This window comes from Crocuta crocuta, unplaced genomic scaffold (assembly GCF_008692635.1).
Source record: "Crocuta crocuta isolate KB4526 unplaced genomic scaffold, BGI_CrCroc_1.0 scaffold127, whole genome shotgun sequence".
In the NCBI taxonomy this organism is placed as follows: domain Eukaryota; kingdom Metazoa; phylum Chordata; class Mammalia; order Carnivora; family Hyaenidae; genus Crocuta; species Crocuta crocuta.
In genome coordinates, this window is record NW_027532008.1 from 4986061 (window position 1) to 5008641 (window position 22581).

The 22581-nt window shown below is 55.7% G+C and overlaps 1 protein-coding gene across 1 annotated transcript in view; it reads right to left on the reverse strand.

The window, feature by feature from the left end:
• Nucleotides 1–22581, reverse strand: part of GRHL3 (grainyhead like transcription factor 3) — a 33948-nt gene that overhangs the window by 1358 nt on the left and 10009 nt on the right. Inside the window, exons 2-14 of the mRNA XM_077775702.1 lie at nucleotides 20513–20699; nucleotides 17475–17536; nucleotides 15469–15814; nucleotides 15160–15233; nucleotides 14108–14261; nucleotides 13792–13903; nucleotides 12421–12515; nucleotides 10696–10854; nucleotides 10068–10146; nucleotides 9815–9948; nucleotides 6788–6926; nucleotides 5843–5928; nucleotides 3553–3617 (exon numbers count right to left, since the gene is read on the reverse strand). Coding sequence (XP_077631828.1) covers nucleotides 3553–3617; nucleotides 5843–5928; nucleotides 6788–6926; nucleotides 9815–9948; nucleotides 10068–10146; nucleotides 10696–10854; nucleotides 12421–12515; nucleotides 13792–13903; nucleotides 14108–14261; nucleotides 15160–15233; nucleotides 15469–15814; nucleotides 17475–17536; nucleotides 20513–20699 — 1692 coding nt within the window. The remainder of the gene's footprint in view (nucleotides 1–3552; nucleotides 3618–5842; nucleotides 5929–6787; nucleotides 6927–9814; nucleotides 9949–10067; nucleotides 10147–10695; nucleotides 10855–12420; nucleotides 12516–13791; nucleotides 13904–14107; nucleotides 14262–15159; nucleotides 15234–15468; nucleotides 15815–17474; nucleotides 17537–20512; nucleotides 20700–22581) is intronic.

A 22581-nucleotide genomic window follows, 5' to 3' on the forward strand; every position in this document is an offset into this window, starting at 1 on the left:
GTCCCCTCTAGCTGCTGCCGCCCTGATGGAGAGCCCAGCAAGATGTGACCTGACCTGACCACATCAGCTTCCCTTTGTAATGGGATTGGGTGTGTCTGTCCCTCCATTCATCCGTCTCCCCCACTAGCATTTGGCAAGGCCACTCCACGGGCAGGGCCCTGCTCCAAACGAAAGCAAGGGCCACCCAGAGGCCCGAGACCCTGCCCTCCAGGAATTTAGAATCTAGTAGGGCCTGAGAAAATGAATCTATATAGCCCTATTACTCCAGGTGGTAGACAGGGAAACTGAGGCTCAAAGAAGTAGCATCATTTGCCGGGGGTCGCACAGGTAATAGCTGGCAGAACTGGGACTTGAACCCAGACTTTGGTCTCTTTCCACTGTACCATTTTTTTTAGAAAGAAAAATAAACAACCTTCTGAGTAGAAGTTAGAAAGTCGCATATATAAGGAAGGCAGAATCCAGGGCTGGGGGGAGTTTAGATGATTGCAAGGTTATTTCAAGTGGGGTGGGAGTCGGGGGCTGAGGATCTCAGACTGCTGCTCCCGGCCAGTAGTCGGTTTTCCAGGGGAAGCTCCAGGGAGGCAGTAGCCTCAACGCCCCCCCGCCCCGCCAACTGCCTGTGGGTCCAGAGGATGGAGACCGGACAGAGGCAGTGGGTCCAAGCCTATGGCCATCTCTGCAGAGGCTGCCACTTCCAGGAAGGAGATCTGGGTTCAGGCTCCCAAGCTGGGGTGCCGACTGCCTGTGTCTCATGACAGGGCCCCACTTCCTCAGCTCCTGTCAGCCGTTCCTGCCTCTCACAGAGGAGTCCCCTCTGGGGGCTGCGGGCTGGGAACAGGCCGGAGGGGGCTGGGGCCGGGCCAGAGTGGGGTTGTGTGTTTGTTTGGGAGAGTGGTATTTCCTAGGGGCCCCTAGGTGCCAGACACCGTGTGCCTCACGTGCGTGAACTTGAAGGCTGCTTCCCACCCACTCCCGCGCCGGGCTCCCTGCGGGCCCTGAGCACACACCTACACACAAGGGATCCCAGACAAGCCCTCAGACCCCCTCCCTTCAGAGGTTGGTGACAACTGGGCCCTAGAGGCAGGACCTCTTGGGAACCACTGTCCCAGGACGTGGGCCCCTTGTCACTTGCCAGTTTCTGGCTGTCCTCTGTCCTGGTTCCCTGAAATGCTTGGCCAGCTGCCAGCCAAACAATGTATTTGTTAATCTTTCAATCACTCGGTGGTGCTTGTAAAGCTGATTGTATCTACCTTTGTCCAGAGGACTCTCGGGAGGGTTCTGTGAAAATAAACTAGGCCATTGACTAGAGTTTTCTCTAGGTGAGTCTGACGCTGAGGGAGGGGCAAATGGGCCTGGCATCTCCTCTTCCCAAAGGGTTTTTGTGGACTCTTCTCGTTTAAGCATCTCAGATGATGCTAGACCTGAAGTTCTCAGGGTTGGGGTTGTGTGTGGGGTGTAGGGTGCTTCTGAAGGGCCGCCGAGGGACCCCCTGGGCGATGGCATTGGGCAAACACAAGGCCTGGCCATGTGTTTGCACATCGCTTCGTGGTTAGAGGAACAAGCAAGAGGCAAGAGAAAATAATAGGAGCAGGCACAGGCTGTAGACAGGCTGCGATTCCTTCTCCTGGTTACCAGCTCTGTGACCCTGGGACTACTCTGAACCTCAGTTTCGTCATCTGTAGAATTACAGATAATCATACCAAACTATGCCTGGGACTGACTTCACCCAGCGCCTGGCGCACAGGAAGTGCTGCACGCATGGAAGCTATTGTAATTAGGACTTAAATTGCTGACTGGGGCCGAAGGGAAAGACAACTCTACCGCGGAGGCTGGGGCACCCTCGCCTGCATACTCCCACCCCCAAATCGCACAAACACATTTCCTTGCCCCTCGCCACGGCCTGCAGCGGGATCCGCCAGGGAGGCTGGTGGCCAGGCGGGGCTGCTGCCAGGGGGCGTGGGCACCATCACTGGGGGTAGGGGGGAGTGGGGCTGGGCTTGTCTGGGCAGAGCCGAGCCTGCCCTCTGTTAGAGGTGGACTGCGTTCCAGAGAGCATGAGAGCCCCAATTTGAAAACAAAACTTGGAAGAAAAAAGGCACACAAAACACCCTAAACACTCGTGCAACCAAAACCCCACAGATCCTTCTCCAGGGGCTGCAGGAGCGCACANTGCAAGGCGAGGCTGGCTGGGAACCAAAGAGGAGGGAGGGCGAGAAGCCAACCCTTGGGCCTGACTGGTTGGAGCCTCAGCCTGAGAACAAAACCTGCCTGGCTTTGCAGAGCCTTCTAAGAAGGAGACAGTAGCCACGGGGCAATGCCCAAGCACCTTCCAGCGGCCACTAGCATGCGTAGCTGGGGCTATGCCATCCAGAGCAAGAGGCTGGGGTCTGAGCAGAGGGCAGAGGCTGGGATTGGGTCCTCTGGGCAGGGAACGGCACTGACAAATCCTCACTGCCCGTGGGCCCCAAGCTGGGCAGGGGCAGGGCCTTGGTTCACACAGGCTGTGAAGGTCCAGCTCACTGGCTCTAACCACGGGACCCAAACCTGGGAGGTCATTCACCACGCGGCCCTCCATCTCCCCCCGCTAAGGGATCTCCCGGGCAGACAGCAAAGGGTGCTGGGAACATACGGAAGGTGGTGCACTGCCCGACCCTCTGCAGGGTAAAGCTTTACTCCCTGCTGCCTCATCCAGACTGAAGGGGGAGGCCTGTGGAGCACCCCTCGGCGGGTGGGACCCTCAAACCCACACCTAATCACTACACCCTTTCCAGACTCATTGGCAGATATGCCCTTCTCGGGCCCCCTGACTCGGCCTGTAGCCACATTGCTGGGCCCTTCTGCCTCTGTGCCTTTCCTCTGCTGCTCCTGCCCTTGATATTACTTATCACCTGAGCCTCAATTTCCCCCTGTGAAGCGTGGGAAATGGGCGTCCACCTCACAGTGTGGCTGAGAGAGCTAAGTGAGCTATGCTTGGCCCAGTACCTGGCACACAGTGGGGGGGGTCAAGTGAATGGTGGTCACTATTTTCATCCTTATAATCAAATGACTTGGCTATCCAGTGGCCTTGGGCCTTGAACTTGGGTCTTCCGATCTTTGAGCCTGCACTGCCTCCACCTGTGGTCTGGACAAAGACCCTTCCGTCATTCTGCCACTCCTTTCCTTGCCAGTGGTGTTCAATGTCTGGTCTCTGCAGGTGGCCTTGCCTGACTAGGGGCTTTCCACCCAACCCCAAGCCAAGTACAGATGCTGCTTGGCACGTGACAACATTTTTAGAGAGCAAGGGCAGGGGCTCCCAAGTGGCTCAGTCAGTTGAGTGTCAGACTCTCGGTTTCGGCTCAGGTCATGCTCTCACAGTTCATGGGTTGGAGCCCTGAGTCAGGCTCTGCACTGACAGTGTGGAGCCTGCTTGGGATTCTCCCTCTCTGTCTGCCCCTCCCCTACTCACACGAATTCTCTCTCTCACAAATAAATATTTAAAAATAAAATAAAATAAAATAAGAGGAAAGAGGCAGCACGGGGGGAATGGGGAGGGAGGGCTGTTACAAGACTTACCCACGCTTACATTTCTTGTAGACTTTGTAAATGTTCTCTTCAGGGAGCCCATACTTCTCAGAGATCTGGAAGAAGAGTAGGGGATGTGTTATCTGTTGCCCAAACTGGATCTATTCCAGCCTTTTACACTAGGACTTTTTATTTCCTGACTAGGAACGTAATACATACATCCAGACTGTGAAAAATACAGAGAAGACGATTTCAGTGGGCCATAACCCTGTTTCTCAGAGATAAACGCTACCAACATGTGGGTGTACTCTTTCCCACCTTCTGACCGCGTGTACAGATCTACGGTCCCCACAGACAGCCTCAGAGAGCTGTCGGTAGTGAACACTGCACGTGACAAGCCTCCCGCACCACAGCACACTCCTGACAAACTGCATGTTTGGTGGCCGTAAAACATCGCAAAGGGCACCCACCAGGTCCCCAACCTTCGGCCGTAGTCAGAACCACACTGTTCCAGGGGTTCCACTCACCAGCCACCGACGTGGGAGACAGTCATCGCGCCTGCCTCACGGGGGTGTTCCCGTGGCTAAGCTGGCCCGGGTAGAGCACCGGGGTCACTTGCTGGCAGGCAGAAGACCTCCATAAATGCTCACTTGTCCTTCTAGAAAGGGAGCGGTGGGGTCGCTCCTGCCCTGTTGTGAGGGGGGTTATCCAGATGCTGCCCCCTTCTAGGCAGGAATTACTAACCCCACTGGGTGGGTGAGGATGCTGAGCTCGCCCCAGGTTTCCTGCCCCTTCACAACTGCCACAACCCAAATCACAGATGCTCGTTCTGCGGATGAAGGGCCTGCGAGCCCGTGAGCATGCCTGTGAGAGCCAGCCCACTTCTCCTAGGGCACCGGAAGTTTCCTCCAGGGCAGACAGCTCTGGTCTGGCCCCAGCTCTACCATCTGGACTGCAGACTGAGCAAAGTCACCTTACTTAGCAGCACCTCAGCCTCCTTATTGGCGAAATGGGCACAATAACAGGGTGTACACACAGTGCAGTTCTGCACAGGGACCGGGAAGGCTACGCAGGGGGCCCAGTGCGGGGCCTGTGCCCTGGTGAGCGGCTCAGTCAGACGTTGCTTTGCTGTCTGCTAGTACTGGCTGCGGCGAGCCTCAGACCAAGGGCTTCAGACATGTTGTCTCTGGGCCGTTGAGGAAGAGGGTCAGGTTTGGCTCCTCAGTTATTCTCTGCCCTGATGGAGATCCCTCCAGCCCAGAAAAGTTCTTAGACTATTTATTTTAATGGCTATAAGGCTGGAAGCTTCCAGGAGGCAGATCTCAGTTCCCTCTAAAGGATTGAGGTATTTTCTAATCACAAGCTGTACAAAGACAGCACAGGCTGCCCCATGTGGTGGTGAGCTCTCCATCCCTGGAAGTATACAAGTCAAGAGCAGGTACCCACTTGGAAGAGCTACTGGGGAGAGAGCTCAAATACCAGATGGGGACCCTTTTAGGTACCGTCCAACCAAAGATTCTGAGTCAATATTCAAGTGACATTAATGGCCTTTTGTGAGCCCGACTCTTGGGGGCTGGTGCCCACCAAGCAGGGCAGATGGTGTGCGAGGGGACCAGAAAGGTAGAGCAGAGTGGGGAGAGCTGGGGCTGGAGGGCAGCTCGGTCATTTCTGGTCACTTTGGCCAGTCGCCTGACCCCTGGCAGGCTGTTTCCTTGTGGGAAATGAAGAGACAATAATAGTACCCACTTCTCGGGGTTGTTAGGAGAATGTGGTGAGCCAGCAAGCGCACAGTGGGCCTCCAGTAAAAGGAAGCTGGTGCTATGATTAGATTCATTTTCCCCTCCCGGCCTGGCATCTGTGTGGTTGAACCTTTAGGCACAGCCGGCCCCGGTGGAGGCTTGTGTTGGCCTGGTTTTTAGCGGAGCCACAAAGCTGCTGTGGGTTTCATCCACAGCTCTTTCGCCTGCTCTCTGGCTGTTTGGGGGGTTGGGGAAGGTCTCCTTGCCCAGACAGCACCTTTAGCCTCCCCGGCCAGCACCCCCCAGCCAACCACAGGCGAGAGGAATGAGGCCCCCTGGAAAAGAAAAAAAGAGTGTCTCTGGGGCCTGGCCTTTTTGGGTTTCACTCCCATTAAAACAGAAACAGGTTTGCAAAGCCAACAAAAAGCCCTGGCCTGTCAGACAGCAGCCATCAGATTAGGGAGGATTTATGGTGTGTGTGCCTCCCGGGTGGAGCCCGGCCCTGGCTGGGAGATAACATCACTTANAGTGTAGTGAAGAGCGGGGACAGGAACTCAGAGTGGGGTCCGGCCAGGGCTGGGTGGGGTCACGGGGCCTCTTACCGCGTTCCTCAGCCCCTTCAGATCCGGTGTCTTCAACATGAGGGCGTCAAACACCTCCTCGGTCTCCCTCCGCACGTACAATAGAACTGAGAGGCAAAGGGGTGGCTTTTAGTGGCAAGGGGAGGATCAACGAGCCTGGGAATACCGCACGGGACGGGGGGATCTTCGAGAATATTATTCCAAACAGGACACTGATTTCCGCAGCAAAGGCAAATCCTCGCTGAGGGCTGGTGCCCAGCTGGGAAACCCCACGGGCTCTGCGGGTCCCCCTCAGACTGTGCTGATCCGGGCAGGTTCTAATCCCTGCTCTACCACCTGCCGGCCAGACAACCTTGAGGAAGGTATTTTTACATCACTGAGCCTCACTTTATCCAGATGGGAAATAGAGGTGGCTCCACCCCCTATTCCACAGAGTGGCTGGGGAATTAGTGACGTGGCATTTTAAACACCAAGTGCGGTTCGAGGCTCAATTCAAGGTTGCCAGAAGCTTTTGATCTTAGCTGCTGGCTGGCTTCTTCTTGATGATCAGCTATGGCCCCCAGAGGTTTGGGCACATCCCCCACCCCTGAAGTTACAGATTTAGGGCTGTTAGGTATGGAAGCCCAACGCTGCTCCTGCCCCCAGGAGAGAGGGGGGGCTCGCCCAACATAATGGACCTGTTGCCTCGGCCTGGCTGCTGTGGGAGGCCCAGCAAGGCCGGGGAGGCCGAAGCCCTGCGGCTCCATGGGCAGCTCTCCAAGCACCCGGCCGGCCCTTCCCCCCACCCCACCCTCAAGTCTTGGCCCAACTCCAGCTCCAAAGTGCTCCTTGCACCCTCTCTGCAGGATGGATGCTGCCCCGGCTGCTGGGCCAGGATGAGTGTTGGGGGCTTTGGGGAAGGCCTTGTGGGGGGCTGGGGGCCATGCGGGGGGCTCAGGGAACCAACTGGCCCCAGGGTGAGGGTACCTCTCTGAAGGTCGTCTTCCTTGGCCTTTTTGGAGGGCAGAGGCTCAAACTCCTCAGCGAAAGGTGAGCAGGTACGCTTCACAGGCAGCCTGGGGGGCGATAGGGGGGACCTGTGAGGAACCCACAGGGGTCCCAGGGCCTGGAGGGGCCCCAGACCTGTGGAGACCCCATGAGGGCAGACACAGTGCCAGTTGACAGCGGTGAAAGCAGTGGGTTCTGGAGTGGGGACGGCCTGGGTTCGAATCCCACTCACTAGCTGTGTGACTCGGGCTGGGTCTCTTAGTCCCTCGGTGTCCCCATCTATCTACCAAATGGAGTGACAACTAGGTAATGACAGCAATATTTCATGAAGTCGTGAGGCTGCAGGAGATCATGCAAACTGCTTTCAGAACAGTGTGTGACACGAGGCTGGGCCTCAGTAAACATGGACTCATTTCAGCCTCACCGTATAGTTCTTTTTTCAGGAGAATCCACTTGGATGTGAAGCAGGGAGAGGCAGAAGGGTTGTGGGGTTTGGAGTAAGACACACTTAGGTTCCAGCCTCCCTCTGCTATGTAAGAGCTGTGTGAGCCTGGCCAAGTCACTTCACCTCTCTGAACCCCTATTTCCTCATCCGTCAGGTAGAGTGATAACACCTGCTTGCCTGACTCCGGGGCTGCGGTGAGGTGAGGTGTGGAGGGAGGAAACGCACCCCTTGTTTGAGGGGGAAGACACTGATACCAACACAAAGGGGCTTTCTTACGTGTGCCGTCCCTCTCACAGGGCCCTTCATCCCTGCCTCAACCCGGCTGGGCTGACAGAGGGGAGGAGGGGGCACTTCTGGGCGGGCGCCTCCCTCACCTCAAGTCAGGGAGGGGTGTGCGTGGACTCCCTCAGCCAGTCCTGGGGCGCTGTGGCCCCTCCTCATACTCCAAATCTGTGCTACCATCTCGGAGGCTTTTTCTTTCCCTTTTTTACAAGCAGGTGTCTCGCCAGAGATTCGCCAGCTTTTCACATAAAAAACCCCATAAAAACGCAGGCAGTTTCAGTGAGAAAGGAGTGTGAATGTAGCTTGGGGGTTGGGAGCAGAGGCCCATGGCTGCTTCCTCTGTGCCCAGGCCCTGGCTGGGGGAAGGGGGCAGCACAAGCAGCAGCGGACCAGGCAGTGGCGGNATTAAGTCCTCTCAGATGAGCTGAGATCTTGAGCTGAAACAGAGCATCCAGCCCAAGTGGAAGGAGTCAGGGACTCAGTGAGCATTGGACTCAGTGAGCACTGGACTCAGTGCTGGACTCAGTGAGCACTGGAGGTGTTGAAGGCCAGGGCTGACCCCATGAGCCCCCCCTGAGCCCCAGCGGCCCAGAAGGCCCAGGACTGCACACCACCATGCAAGGGCACCTGGGTAGTGGGAGCTGAGGCCCAAGGGGAAAGGGGGTGAGGGGAAAGGCACTCTCCGGAGGGTTCCAGAGACTGTCATCACCTCCAGAAGTGAGTGCCTCCCTCCCCCAGGCTCACACTTGTGAGCACTGGTGCCTCCTCTGCCCCACGGAGCAACTGTCAGCCTGGCCACAGGGCCCTCAGTCCAGAGAGCGGTCATCTCCTGACTTGGGGCCACTGGCTGGGGAGAGAGGCTGGGGTGAGGCGCCCACCTGACTGTGGAGCCGCAGAACTACTTCCGGGGCGGGGCAGGGACGGGAGGGGGTGGACCTGGGAAGCCTTTAAGTGAGTGCCACGGGTCATCAGAACCCATTGCTCTTGGGGCTCCTGGGTGGCTGTCAGTTAAGCAGCTGGCTCTTGGTTTTGGCTCAGGGCAGGAGTTCGAGCCCCGCTTCAGGCTCTGTGCTAACAGCTCGGAACCTGGAACCTGCTTCGGATTCTGTGTCTCCTTCTCTCTCTGCCCTTCCCCCACTCACGTTCCATCTCTCTCTCTCTCTCCTTCAAAAATAAATAAATATTAAAAAAAAAAAAAGAAAGAAAGAACTGCCTGCTCTTTCAGTTCCAGAATCTCTTGTTTGCGGTCCAGGCCCTGAGCACTTCTTGGACGGCAGGTGCCATTTCTGCAAACAGTCCCACCTCAATGGAGGGACCTCAATGAAGGAAACAAACTGTGTGACATGGAAGCAAACTATGAGAAGAGAGGCTCTGAGGTCTATTCTATCGCTGAGCTGTGGCGTGGCCTGATCCGGAATGTGGGGAGGACAGCAGCATCTGTCTCAAGGGACAGCTCACTGGCCTGGGAGGTGGTGCAGCTGGAGTCCTCAGGCGGGGTAGCTTCTAAAGCCGGGGTGCCAGTGTCCCCAGGCCAGCACTGCCACGTACCATGTGGTTTTGGTCTCTCTGCCTCAACGTCCAGCCCGTGGTCCCGGGAGGGTAACAGTATGGGCCCCATGGGGAGGTAGTGAGGGTTAGGGTGGCTGGTGCGTGGAAGTGTGACAGCAGCGCCTGGTGCCATGAGCACTCACAGGCGCTGCTGTGACCATCTCCATCCACGCGGTTTTGGCTTGGCTGCAATCTAATCTGGGGCTCGGAAATCAGGAAATGCCACGTGTAGCCCAAGCATGAACGTTTTGATGCTTATGACATCCATTTCCTCTCTAAGCTTCTTCTCAGTAGAAAAGTTTACTAATGGTATATATGGATGAATGTGCATTTTTTAAATCCTCTGGGATCCAGTACAAGTATTTTCATGCTATTGTTAAAAAAAAAAAAGGGGGGNTGCTGCTGTTAAAAAAAAAAAAAGGGGGGGGCACCTCAAGGGGGTTCATTTGGTTAAGAGTCTGACTCTTGATCTCAGCTCAGATCATGATCTCACAGTTCAGGAGTTCAAGCCCCAGATCAGCGTGGGACTCTTTTTCCCCTCTTTCTCTGCCCCTCCCCCACTTACTCTCTCTCTCAAAATAAATTAGTAAACTTAAATATGTATATACACATTGGGGCCTATAAACATCTAAATTGGCCCGGAGTGGCTGAGCAGCAGGTTTCTCCCCGCTGGTCTGTGCTAACCAGACCCCACCCAGGGGCCAAGACCCTCTGTGGCCCAAGAGCCTCACCCCTCCGGGGCGCTGCAGGCTGGAGAAGTGCACGTTGGGGATGAACAGCACCGGTGGGGTCTCCAGGTCGGCCTCGGGCCGCAGGTAGGTGGTCTCATTGCCCCTGAAGCCAGACAGCAAACAGCCCTTGATGCCTGAAGGGAAGGAAGACAGTGCGTCTGAGGCCCCTCTGTTCCACATCCCCGGCCTCTGCCTTCCGTCTCCTTCTCCCTCTACCCCAGGCCAGGCTGGTCCCTGACTCATCACCACTGACCACTGCTGCTGGAGTCGGGGCACTTGACCTTCCTCCGGAACTGCTTCCGCTCATCATCCCGCATTTTCCTCTCTGCTCCCTGCCGGGAAGAGGGGACAGGGGGTCACCAAGGGTCTTGGGAGAGGGCTGGCTGCTTTTCGTCTTAAATCTGGGCCAGCCTTCCAGTGCTGCCAGCCTTCTAGAGCTGCCTTCTTTCCAAAGTGAGGCCAGAAGATTGGAAAATACCAGCTCCTGGATGACTCGGCCCGGCCCAGCTTTGTCCGAGGTCAGTAGAGGCCATGAGAGAGCAACATGTAGAGAGAGAGGAACAGAGAGAGAAACAGAGAAGAGGGAAGTGGAGTCAAAGAGGGATGAGAAGAAGAAAGAGATACGTGAGAGAGACAGGCATGGAAAGACAATGGAGAGATATTCATTAAGATCTAGAAAGAGATCTTCAGAAAGAGACAGACGACAGACAGAAGCGCAGAGAGACCGAGGGAAAGACAATGACAGAGCACACAGAGAAGAGAGAGACACGCTTGGAGAGCAAGAAGTGGAGACAGACACCCCCCATGTGCCTGGAGGATGCATTCTGGGGGGGGCCATCCCCCCTCCCTCCGGGCCCGGCAGAGGTCTGCCCACCAGCCACCTTGTCACAGAAGATCTTGATCTGACAGACGGCGCGGTGCACCAGACGCTCGGCGCCCGAGCCACAGTCATAGGTGTCGATCTGCAGGTTCAGGGGGACACCTTTCACCCCCTTCTGTGAGGAGAAGTCTGTGCTGAGGCAGTTGACGCCGATGAACACCTGGGGACACACAGGGGGGTAAACAGCCTGCACTGGCGGCTGGCCCTGCTGGCCCACGACCGCCCTGCATAGTGAGCTGGGGAGCAGCACCCCTGGAAGGCACAGATGGACAGCCTTGTGCTCGGGGCAGCGTGCCAGCTTTCCCCAGGTGACACAGGGGTGCATGGGGCCCCCAGCAGGCCTGGCACGTAGTGACCTGCTGCGGGGAGGGGGACGGTGGGGAGGGCGAAGCCTCCGCACAACCAATGGCAGTTTGGGGTGGGTCTCGGCTGGGTGCCCTGGCAAGCTCACCTGGGGACCGTCTACCTGACTGACCCCTCCATGGAGTGCCGGGGCCAGACCCCACTCCAGACTGGCCATTGTTCTTTGGGTCATTTCCCCAGGAAAATGCACAGGTAGGGGCGGGGTACGGTGCCTGGGCAGGCCCCCTTCTTTCCTGGGCTGTGGGGATCAGCCCCCCCACCCCGTGCATGCCTGACATGCCTCCCCCTCAGCCCCCTTGGCCCTAATGCAGCTCCCACCCAGCTCACACCTGAGAAGACCGAGCCTGGGGGCTTAAGAGGCTGTGAGAAAATCCCAACCGAAACCCACCTCTCCCTTCCTACGAAACTCTTTCCCCACCTCCCTGAGCTGGAGGCCCAGCCCCTCCTCCCGGCCCCTGGCAGCTGCCTGAATAATAATAATCCCTCCCGCTTCAGCTCCCTTTTCTCCAGCAGCCTGGACAGCTCCACAAGGCACGTGGGGGACAGGACCTAGCTCCCCCACTTGTCTGGGCCAGGGATGCTCTTGCCGGACCTGGACCCATCCCTGGACTGAGAGGCTAGGCCCGGCCCAAGGAGGCAAAGGGACGGGCCCAACGTCACCCAGCCCAAGGGTCGGCCGAGTGCCCTTTCCACAATGCCGGCTCTCCAAGCAGAAAACCAGGGCACAGAGAGGCCCGGAAGCACCCGGCAAGTTGGCCTTAGGCACCAAGTGGCTGGTATGAGAACATCACCGGAGGCTCCACGTTCAGGGCTCTCTGATGGGCGGGCACCGTGCCCGGCTCTCAGACGTGGGGGAGCCCGAGGAAGGAACCCCCACCACAGCCCCAGGAGGTGGCCCACCGCTCCCTCCTCACAGATGCGGGAAGCCAGCCTCATCTACCAGACTCCAAAGCACGTCTGCTGCAACGCTGTCGGCCTGCAAGTCAGGGAAGCTGGTGACCTCAGTGGCTTGCTGTGTGACCTTGCATGAGGCTCACTTTTCCCATCTGGCGAATGGGTGGATCGGATTCACGACAGCAGCCACCACTTAGGCAGCAGACTGCGCTGTACCTTTCACTTTGTCATGGGACCCTCACGTCACCCTCTCAGCTGGTGCCACAACTGCACCCCTGTTACAGCAGAAGCTCTGGTCCAAGGTCACAGAGCTGGATGGCGCCTAGCCTTTCTGGCTGTACAGCCGGCGCTTCTCCGCCACGCTGCGTCCTCCTCCCTGTGGGCGCCCTCGTCAGAGCAGCTGCCACAATCCCAGGTCCCCACCTGGGGACTCCTGAGTGACCCAGGCCCGTCACTGCCGCGCACTGACCTTGGCCTCCTCGTTGACATTCCACACGAAGGACAGTGCGTTATAGGCCACCTCCTCAATGTGCTGCACGGTGTTGAAGTTTTCCTTGCAGTCAGCTGAAACGACAGGAGACCAGGAGAGTCAGGGGGGGAAAGGGGTCTGGGGACACGGGGGGAGGTATTTGTATCCTCTCCCCCAAGAACCAACCTTCAGTCAGGGCGGTGGGGACAGGGGAGGGTGAGCGGAGGAGACTGACTGATTTTTGTGTCCTGAGATACAGATGCAAAAACCGAGGTCCACCCTGGGAAGCAGATTTGCCCAAACCCCACAGAGAGTCCCTAACTTTGCCCTCGGGACTGTGGGGGGGGTGGGCCGCAGTCCCCCCGGACACAGCGCTGGGAGCACTGAGAGCCGCGAGCGGCCATGGCCACACTAGTACAGGTGGTGCCCGCCCTGCGCATGTTGAACAAGTGGTGGAGCCACCACCGTTTGCAAACACGTCGGCACCGCGAGCCCTCGGTCACCTCACACTGGTGCTGTGTGCACTCCGTTTACACACGCAGAAAATGAAGCTCAGAGCAGTTTGGTCACTTGACCGGGGTCACACAGCTAAAAAAATAAACACATGAAAGGCACAGCAAGGACCAGAGCTCAGCTTTGGCCCCTGAACATGGGCTCCTGCCCACGTGCTATGTAGCCTCTCAGCCAAGTCACGGACTCGTCCCTGTTTCTCTCGTGCTCTCCAGTGTACGCGGCAGAAGAAACAGCGCCACAGGCAGGCGGGGTGGCTGGCCTTACTTCATTTGACAGTTGAAGAAACCGAGGCTCAGAAATGGGAGGTGACACAGGTCACACAGTCAGGAAAAGAGTGATGGGGCCAGAACTTTGAGGCCCGAGGACGGGCTGTGCCTCCCACATGTCCGGTCCCGGGGCCTGGGACAGGGAAGAGGTGGCACCTTGTGCCCCCTTGGCTGCTGACAGAGCGAGGTCCCCTTGCTCCGCCCTTCAAACCTTCAGAGTCACCTGCCTGCTCTGTTGTCTTAAGTATTTGTGTCTCAATCGGCTGAGCCCCCCGTGGAGACAAGTAGGCCAGCATCCCAGGGGTCTATTCATCCAGCACTTGTTGGGGGCTCCAGGGCACTGTTTATCCCAAAGCAACACAGAAAAAGGCCACTGCCTGCAGCCAACGGATGCAAATCCCTGCAACCCCACAGAGTGTGACCTGGAGACAGGGGCCCGGCAGGCGGCTGGGGTCAGAGGGAAGCCCCGCAGAGATCACAGAGGGCTGGGGAAAAGGGCACTTCAAGCCCTGATTGCGGTGTGTGTGTGACAGAGAGATTGAGCGGGGCCAGGGGGAGAGAGAGGGGGCCAGGGGCGTGGGCCGGCTCTCACCCACATCGATGACGCGCTGCTTGGCCGTGGGCTGCCGGGAGTGCCAGTGCCTCCAGAACCGCAGCTGCTCCACCGGGACTTTCTCGTTGTCGAAGACCACCATCACCACGCTCTGCGGGCACAGGCGGCCACCGTGACCCCCGGCCTCAGGAGCGGCCCAGCCCTGAGCCTTCCCAGAGCCCTGGTCCGGTACCCCTGCCCTTCTGCCTCAGATTCCCCCACTCCACGGCAAGGGACAGTTATCCGGGGGTCCTTGGCATGCAGGGCTGGCCCAACCATCCTACCCCCTCCCTAGGCTGCCCCAGGCATGACGTACCTTGACTTTGTTGGAGGACAAGGCAAGACCTTTGCCACCGGCCGGGGTCCGCAGGGTGATGGGGTAGAACTGGCCTTTGTTGAGGTAGGCCATGGGCGACTCCCCCGACTTGATGTGGATGGCTTTGGGGGAGCCCAGGGTGTACTCAAAGTCACTGCAGGGAGGACGGGGGGCGGGCAGTGAGGCTGGACTCGCAGGCAGGAGTATCCCGGGGGCAGCGGGGCCGGAAGCCTGAGGCTGTGCCAGGGATTCACCGTGTGACCTGGTAAATCACTCTACCTCCCTGGGCCTCAGTTTCCACACTTTTGGTTTCTTTCCCTCCTTCATTCCTCTCTTTCTTTCTTTCTCTCTCCCTCTGTTTCTCTCCCTCCCTTCCTCTCTTTAAAAATAAAAATTTTTAAATAGTCTCTATACCCAACATATGGCTCTAACTTACAACCCTGAGGTCAAGAGTTGCACGCTCTACCGACTGCATGAGCCGAGCGGCATGAGCCGGGCGTCTCTGGAGTTTCTATTTAGTGGTTTCCTTGCTGGATAACAAATAATGAAAACCAGAGAGACTCCTGTGGGTGACAAAGCCATAGGGGAGACTAAGGGCAAAGAACCTTAGTGTTTTTGCTTGTTTTTGTTTTTAATGTTTGTTTATTTTTGAGAGAGGGAGAGCGCACAAGCAGGGGAAGGGCAGAAATGGGGGGGGGGGGAGCAGAGGATTCAAAGTAGGCTCCATGCTGACAACAGAGAACTGATGTGGAGCTTGAACCCATGAGCCATGAGATCATGACCTGAGCCGAAGTCAGAACCCTTATCAGAATGAGCCACCCAGGTGCCCCAGAACCACAGGGTTTTTTGTTTTGTTTTGTTTTTTTAAGCAGGGCTCTGACTTTCTTGTCAGCCTAGGAAACAAATGGAGAAATCAGTCTCTCTCCTCTCATGTGCCTTCACTCCTCTCTTCTCATTCACTGAGGATGGCTGCTCTGGGGACAGTATAAGGCTCTGTCTGTAGCCCCCTGCCTACTGCCCAAGTGGCCAAGGTTCCAGAGCGGCTGAGTTACCTCTTGGGGCTGGGATAGTCTTCCGGACACGGGGGTTCTGGGGACGTTTTCAGGATATCTGGGAAGAGCAGTGACTGCAGAGAAACACAATTCCAAGAAAATAAATGGCCACATTCCAACCTGCTCCATACAGCTGTGCAGGTGGTTTAGTGCACAACTGGAACCACAGTACATGGCAAACCTGCCTCTGCTCTAGGACTTTTTATCCCGTGGATTCCAAACCTCCCACCTCCTCGCTGTCTCCGCCCCTTCTGCACATGCATGCACATATCCAGGGATACTGTGAGGGGCACCAGGGCGGGCCCTCACCTCCTGTGGGTCATCTTTGAAGGTGCTGTCAGGCTGCCAGCGCTGTGTCGGAGGCACCCCATGAATACTCTCAAACAAGGAGTTGAGGGAGCTGTTATCATACACCTCGCTGGTGGGCAGCAGGTAGCTGTCCACAGAGCCAGCTTCCAGCTTGCTGGGGCCCGCGGGGAGGGGAGCGGCCTTGCCCGGGGTGGGCCCGGCCCCTTCCAAGCTCATCAGGTTATTCTTCTTGAGCACATCCGGGTACTCTGGGGTTCCAGCCGCACTCTCGGTCAGGAATTTCATGAGATGCGTGGGACTTTCAAGGGGAGCGAGGTCCATCTCGTAGTCCACGCCATGGTAGTACCTGGGGAGAGAGGTGGGCTGCGTGAGGGCCCCTCTTCTCGCTGAGGGGCAGGGTGACCCTTGGCTCGACTGGAGGGTGAGCACTGTGCTGACACACTGACCTTCCTCAACATGATGTAACGTTAAATCTTCCCAACATGCGTGATGCGAGATATAGGCCCCTTTGTCGCCGGGAGGAGCAGGGAGGAAAGCATCAAGAACGGAACAAAGTGCAGGCTCGGGGTTGAGGGGGAAAACATCTGCTCTATCTTTTATAGTACTTGGTAATTTTAAAGGTCTGAAATTTTATTTCTTTTTTTTTTTAATTTTTTTATGTTTTATTTATTTCTAGGAGAGAGAGAGACAGCGTGAGCAGGGGAGGGTCAGAGAGAGAGGGAGACACAGACTCTGAAACAGGCTCCAGGCTCTGAGCTGGCAGTCAGCACAGAGCCCGACGCGGGGCTCGAACCCACGAACCGCGAGATCATGACCTAAGCGAAAGTCGGACACTTAACCGACTAAGCCACCCAGGCGCCCCTGAAATTTTATTTCTTATCCAGAGTCACGCGTCTCCACTTTAAAACAACTGTATTGGGTCATCAATACAGTGTGTGCGTAGGGGGCGGTGGTGAATATTTGTGAGAACAGTTAATATATGTTCAGAGAAAGGTCTCGAAGCATATACCCCAAACTGTTAAGGGGGGCAGGGGAGTAGGATTACAGGAAACATTTACTTTCTTTACACATTTCTCTAGAATTTGAGTATTTTATAACAAATAGGTATTACTTCTGTAATCACAAAAGCTAATGACATTAAAATAAAATTAGTTTTCAGAACAGTCCCACCACTGAACCCTACTGTTCCTCACACGGAGGGGCCCCGAGCCAGCTGCATGAGCGGGAATGCCTGCCGTAGCAGTGTGGACTTTCTGGAAGGCAGACAGAAGCCAGGAAGGATTCCCAGAAGAGGCCCTACATGGGCAGAGGGGTGGCGGGAGAGGGGGCTTCGGGGGTGGGGCAGAGTGGAGAAAGGGCAGGGTCCCTCCTAGTGCCCATCTAGCCATGGACGTGACCCGGGCTGCCTTCTACGGGGAGAGGAACATCAGTGCCCCAAGGCACTAATGCCAGGCAGAGGCCCAAGAGAGCCAGAGGAAAGAAGTGCCTGAACCCACCCCCAGGCCAGGTCTCCTTTCCCGCCAGGCTGGGGGGGGCGTGGGGGGGCAGGTTTTGGAGCTAGGACAGAAAAGCTGCCTTCAGGGCTTTTCCTGGACGATGGCTTTGAAGTTTGTTTTCTGTAAGCTCCAGCTCACTGGCCTGCTGGCTTCATGCAAGCGTGCGTGCGTGCGTGCATGCGTGCGTGTGTGTGTGTGTGTGTGTGTGTGTGTGTGTTCAAGCAGGGTCTCTTTATGACATGCCCTGGTCTCTTTTGCCTTCATATGCTCCTTCTCCCATGAAAAATATTTTAAGATACTTTTTACAATTGCGTTGGTATAAAAATACATATAATCCAGGTTGGATTACAATCATTTCTTCTGATTTTAAAATAAATTCTAACACATTCACGGGCCCCTACGAGTCCCATGGGCCCTAGGCACTGAGCCCTCTGTGCCCCACAGATAAGAGCCTAGAGGTGGAGGTGGGGATGAGGAAAGGCACAGAGATGGTAGCTGGGCGAGCCTCACCTCTTTCCTTGGTCATTCCGGCCCCCAGTGCTGGAGGACAGTACCCGCTTCTCCTTGGGGCCCTGAGAGGAGAGGAAAGAGGGATTTATGCATTTATGGTAAGACCAACCCTCTCCAGCAGACTTGGCCAGACCGGGGAGCTACTGTGGTCACTGGGAGACGTCCTTCAAGTCGGCAGGCCGTCATTTAGTCTGAGCCCCAAGTTAGAGAAGAAGTACCCCAAGGTCAGCAGTCAGGCATTGCAGGATTTGGAGTTAGGCAGACCTGGCTTAAGTTCTAACTTTACCACTCAAAAGTGCTGCCTGACTTTAGATAAATGACTACACCTTTCTGAGACTCAGTTTCTCTGTCCGGCAAGTGGGGGCTTATAATGCCTACTTCAAAGGTATTGTGAAGATTTATTAATAAAAATAATGCTTAGTCTTTCTTTAAAAAAAGATCTTATTTATTTATTTATCTATTTATAAATGTTCACTTTTGAAAGAGAGCAAGCGGAGGAGGGGGGAGAGGGCAGGAGGCAGAGAATCCCAAGCAGGCTCCACACTGTCAGTGCAGAGCCCAACATCGGATTTGAACTCACAAACGGTGAGATCATGACCTGAGCTGAAATCAAGAATTAGATGCTTAACTGACTGAGCTACCTAGATGCTCCTTAAGATTTTACTTACTTTTAAGTAATCCCTACACCCAACATGGGGCTCAAACTCACAACCCCAAGATCAAGAGGTGCGTGCTCTACCGACTGACTGAGCCCACAGGTGCCCTTTGGATGTGGTTTTCCAGTAGTGTGCTTCTTGTGTGCGGGGCCCTGTACTACACGCCTTCTATGCAATCTCTAATTTAACCCCCACAACCATTCACTCTGTGATAGCTGCTAATGTTATCTCCAGTATACAGATGAGGAAACTGAGGCTCAGAGAGGCTCTGTTTTCTTAGTGGCTAGGGGCATGGACTCTGGATCCGGACTGCTTGGGTTCAGTTCCGAGATAGGCCATAGACTGGCTGTGTGACCTTGGGCAAGTCCCTTAACCTCTCTGTACCTCATCTGTAAGACAAGGATAATGATAGCAACCTCAACCCCAGAGATTGTTGTGTGTGTTTAGATCAGCACCTGGCATATGGAGACCACTATATAAATTTATTTTAATGATTATAATTGTAATATCGTTGTATCTGAGAGCAGCCAGGTCATTTCGACCTCTGGCTAATAAAGCCACAACCAGGTCTCCGACCCAGCCTAGTGACTCCAGTGTCTGGGCTCTTACTCACACCCCATGGGACAGCATGAGGGAAGGAGCCTGGCACGGTGCCTGGCATTCAATGAGAAAGGATATGCAATCACCTTTAGAACTGTATTGCCCCAAACCACATTGCCAGTCTGAGGCCAGACCAGGTCTCAAACTCCCAACTCAGGGCTCCCTTCACATCCTGAGACCCTGTCCTCATTATCCACGGGGCTGTTCTGAAGCCAGAGTGCTCTGAAATGGGGAAGAAGGGCAGGTGTGCCTCTCAGGTGTCACCTGCAGAGCCTGTCCCCACCGTTACAGCCCCGGGAATGGTTCTTTGCCCAGGGAGATACTGCTGGATTTCACTTCAGGGCCCGACCTCCAGCTGTAAATCCCAGGCTGGGTTTAAATGCAGGCCTAGGATTCCGGCTCCCACCCTGCCTCCAGTCTGAGGCAGTCAATTCAAGTTTCTTTTCCATCAGCTTGTGCCAAATGCTCTCAGGATACTGCTGGCCTGCTGGGGAGCATCAGCTAGGGTGACCACACCACTCTAGGGCGAGAGTGAGAGCCTTCTCGTATCTGGGGCCATACTCCCCACCTTGGCCTGTGAGTTTACACACACAGTTTGCCTTCCCCCTTGGGGTAAGGGTCGATAAAATATGTCGCAGGTCAGTAAATTTGAGGGCTTATTTACAAAGTGGCTTTAAATCTTCAAGTTCAAAGTCAGTTATCTCAATAATTGGCTGTTTATGCTTCCCATTCTCAAATCTGGGCAAGTGTCTTGGAGCAATCCCCCAACCTAGAGAAAGTAAGAAAGTCTGTGTCATGTGACAGTTCAGACAGATGGGCAGGGGCTGGTGGAGCACTGCGCTGAGGAAGATTCTCCACCCCACGCACCCCCAGTGAGATGCAGGCTGTGCTCCATTAGCAATGTCTGGCACAGGCAACGCAAGGGGTAGCCAGGTCGCCATGTCATGCATTTGTTATTGCTGACTACTCCAAGCCCACTTGTCAGATTCGGGAGGCCCTGAGTCCTGTTCTCGGGAGCTGACCATCTGCCAGAGAGTCAAGGCCCAGGACCCCGGAAACAGTCAGAGAACAATGAAGACCGTCTGTCAGGAGGTGTTAAAGTATACAGAATGGCAGCACCCCGGAGGGGGTGGGGGGCATGTGGCAGGACAGCTTCCGGTGAAAGTGGCCTTGGGGAGGGAGAAAAGGAAATGGTTCAAAAGCAGAAGACATGTTCTAGGTGTTAAGGCTGGGGTAGGTGGGTGGGGACGACAGGGCAACTGGGGCGAATCCTAAGGGCAGGGGCAGGGCAGGGTGTTGCTGGCATGGGGAGTGTGTGGCCCAGGCACGGCTCCACTCCATCCGCACACTGAGCACGGAGTGAGTGGCCAGTAGGATGGGGTGCTGAGGACTGAGTAATGATCACCACGTGTTTCTGCCCTCGAGAGCTCAGTCATGGGGCAGATGGAGAAGTAAATGTATAAATGATACGTTTCTAAAGACAGAGTCAAGGGTAATGAGGGTAGTTGCTGAGGGAACCCAGAGGCACAGAGTGGGAGACCCAAGAACGCCTTCCCCGTTCCCAATGAATGGAGGTGACCTTGAAGCTGAGACCCAGAGCTAAGAGTAGGGTCTAGTCAGGGGCAAGGGGAGGGGGCCAGGTGGAGGGAACAGCATGTGCAAAGACCCAGAGGACAAACAGAACACAGTGTGGGGCTGGGGGAGGGCTGCGGGGCCGTGAGCCCTGGAAGCGAAGGCATTCGTTCAGCCGGCGGAGGACGTGCACGGAGCGGGTGAATGTACCATGTAGTAGTCGTAGAGGAAGCTCAGGGCCGCAACACTGTCGTCGTCTCCGTTGACCCTCATCATGGCCTTGGTGGCGGCCGTCAAGGGGTTCTCCAGGTAGGTCTTCCAGGCCTCGTCCTCACTGGTGTAGGGGAACTTCTGGAAGTTGACTGGGTCATTCTTTAGCAGCCGTACAGACCTGAAACTGGAAGGCGAGTAAGGGAGGCCAAATTTAGGCTTTTAGGAAATCAGAGAATTAAGTCTTGAAAACCCGGGACCATTTCTTTTGCCACCACTGGGCAGCCTGGGGGAGTAGAAGGTGCCTGCACTCGGGAGCTAGATGCTTCCAATCAATATCAAACGTTGCCACACAGAAGCTGTAGACCTGGGGCCTCGGTTCCCTCATCTGCAGCACAAACACCATCATCCCAACCCTGCGGAGCTTCAGAGAGGATTCTGTAACATGTTTCCATGGTGGGTCCTTATTCAAGGGGGGGCTTGGCATTAGAAGGATGGGAGACAACGACAAGCCGCACAGAACAAAATTTCCAGACATCCCAGCGCGAGTTCTTCCAAAGAAGCTCCTCGCCAGACCGTGAAAGTCATGGGAGCGTGGTGAGGAACAGAGAGAGCCAGGGCAAGGGGGCCTGTAGGCAGAACCTCGTCTTGGGAAAGTGGCCTTTCAGACCAAGGTCGATTGCAGAGGGCCCGAGCAGCTGCTCGGACGCCAGGGCGCTGCAGGGGCGCAGGAGGAGACAGGGCCCGGCAGGGCTGAGAACCCAGACCACATACAAGGCTCGTGGCCCAAGAGACAAGCCACAGGGGCTCAAAGGAAAGAGATCATGAGAGGCTCTTTAGAGGAAGCAGGACATTTTAGCAGGGGGCACTCACACTGGGGAACAGATCACACAGAAGAGGCCATGGGGGTAGGGACATGACACAGAATAATGATGAAGATGATTAAAATTATTATCTAATCTTTATTGAGCCTTGACCATGGCTTTAGACGCTGTGCTAAGCACTTTCCATGGGTTCTCACTTGATTCTCATAAGAACCCTGTAAGGCAGGTGCTATCAGTACCCCTCGTTTACAGTTGAGGAAACTGCAGCTCAGAGAAGTTAAGGGACTTGCTCAAATTCCAGTTATTGAGGGGCCCTGAGGGCAAATCAAGCCCGAGCAGGATGATGCTGTAATACAGGATAGTGTTCTCAAACATTAGCTACATCCGAATGACCGAATACCCCAGAAGGCTTGCTTTTAAAACAGATTCCTGGGCTCCACCCTGGAAGGTTCTGATTCAGGAAGTCTGCGGCAGCTGGGAATTTGCATTTCTAACCAGTTCCCTGGTGATGCTGACGCCCCATAGTCTGGGGGCCACCCTTTGAGAGTCACGGTTGTGAAACGTGTTCTTTATGGTGAGCAGAGGCACAAGACAGGGGTGGGAAAGTTCCAGTGTGTCCATTTTAGAGCAATGAGTTGTGTGGAGAGTGGTAGGCAAGAGGCAGGAGTGGTTGGGTCAGGAAAAGGGAGCCCCAGCAATGGAGTGGGCACTGATTGGTCTCCGGGTGTCCAGTGCCCCCCCTTCCTAGCTGAGCCTCACAGACCCTCTCACATTAGGGACACAGGCACCGCGCCGGCTGCCATTTACCACTGTGTGTATGAACGCTTTCCATTCCTAAGCTCCGCTCCTTATGAGAACACTACCAGGTAAGGACCGTTTGCTTTGTTTTACAGAGGAGGAAGCCTGAGGCTCGGAGAGGGTAAGAAAATGCCCAAGACCGTCCAGCTAGTCCAAAGCTTGTCTAACACCAATGCGGTGTACTTTCCAGTAAGCCGCATCGCTTTACCACACTCAAGAGGGCAATCGTGACCATGGCGGAAAGCAGTTTAGAGGTGGAAGTTCAAGCACCGTGGCAGACGAGCGGGTGGGCAAGGCCCTTCACAACCATGTCGCGGGAAGTGCCCTCCTGCTGCCCTGCAGCTCGGACCTGCATTCCCAGACACAGAGTGGGAACAGCGGCCAGGCCACACCCAGGCGGCCAGTGGGCGGCCGCTCTGGGATGGGGGGATGGGGGGTAGGGGTGGG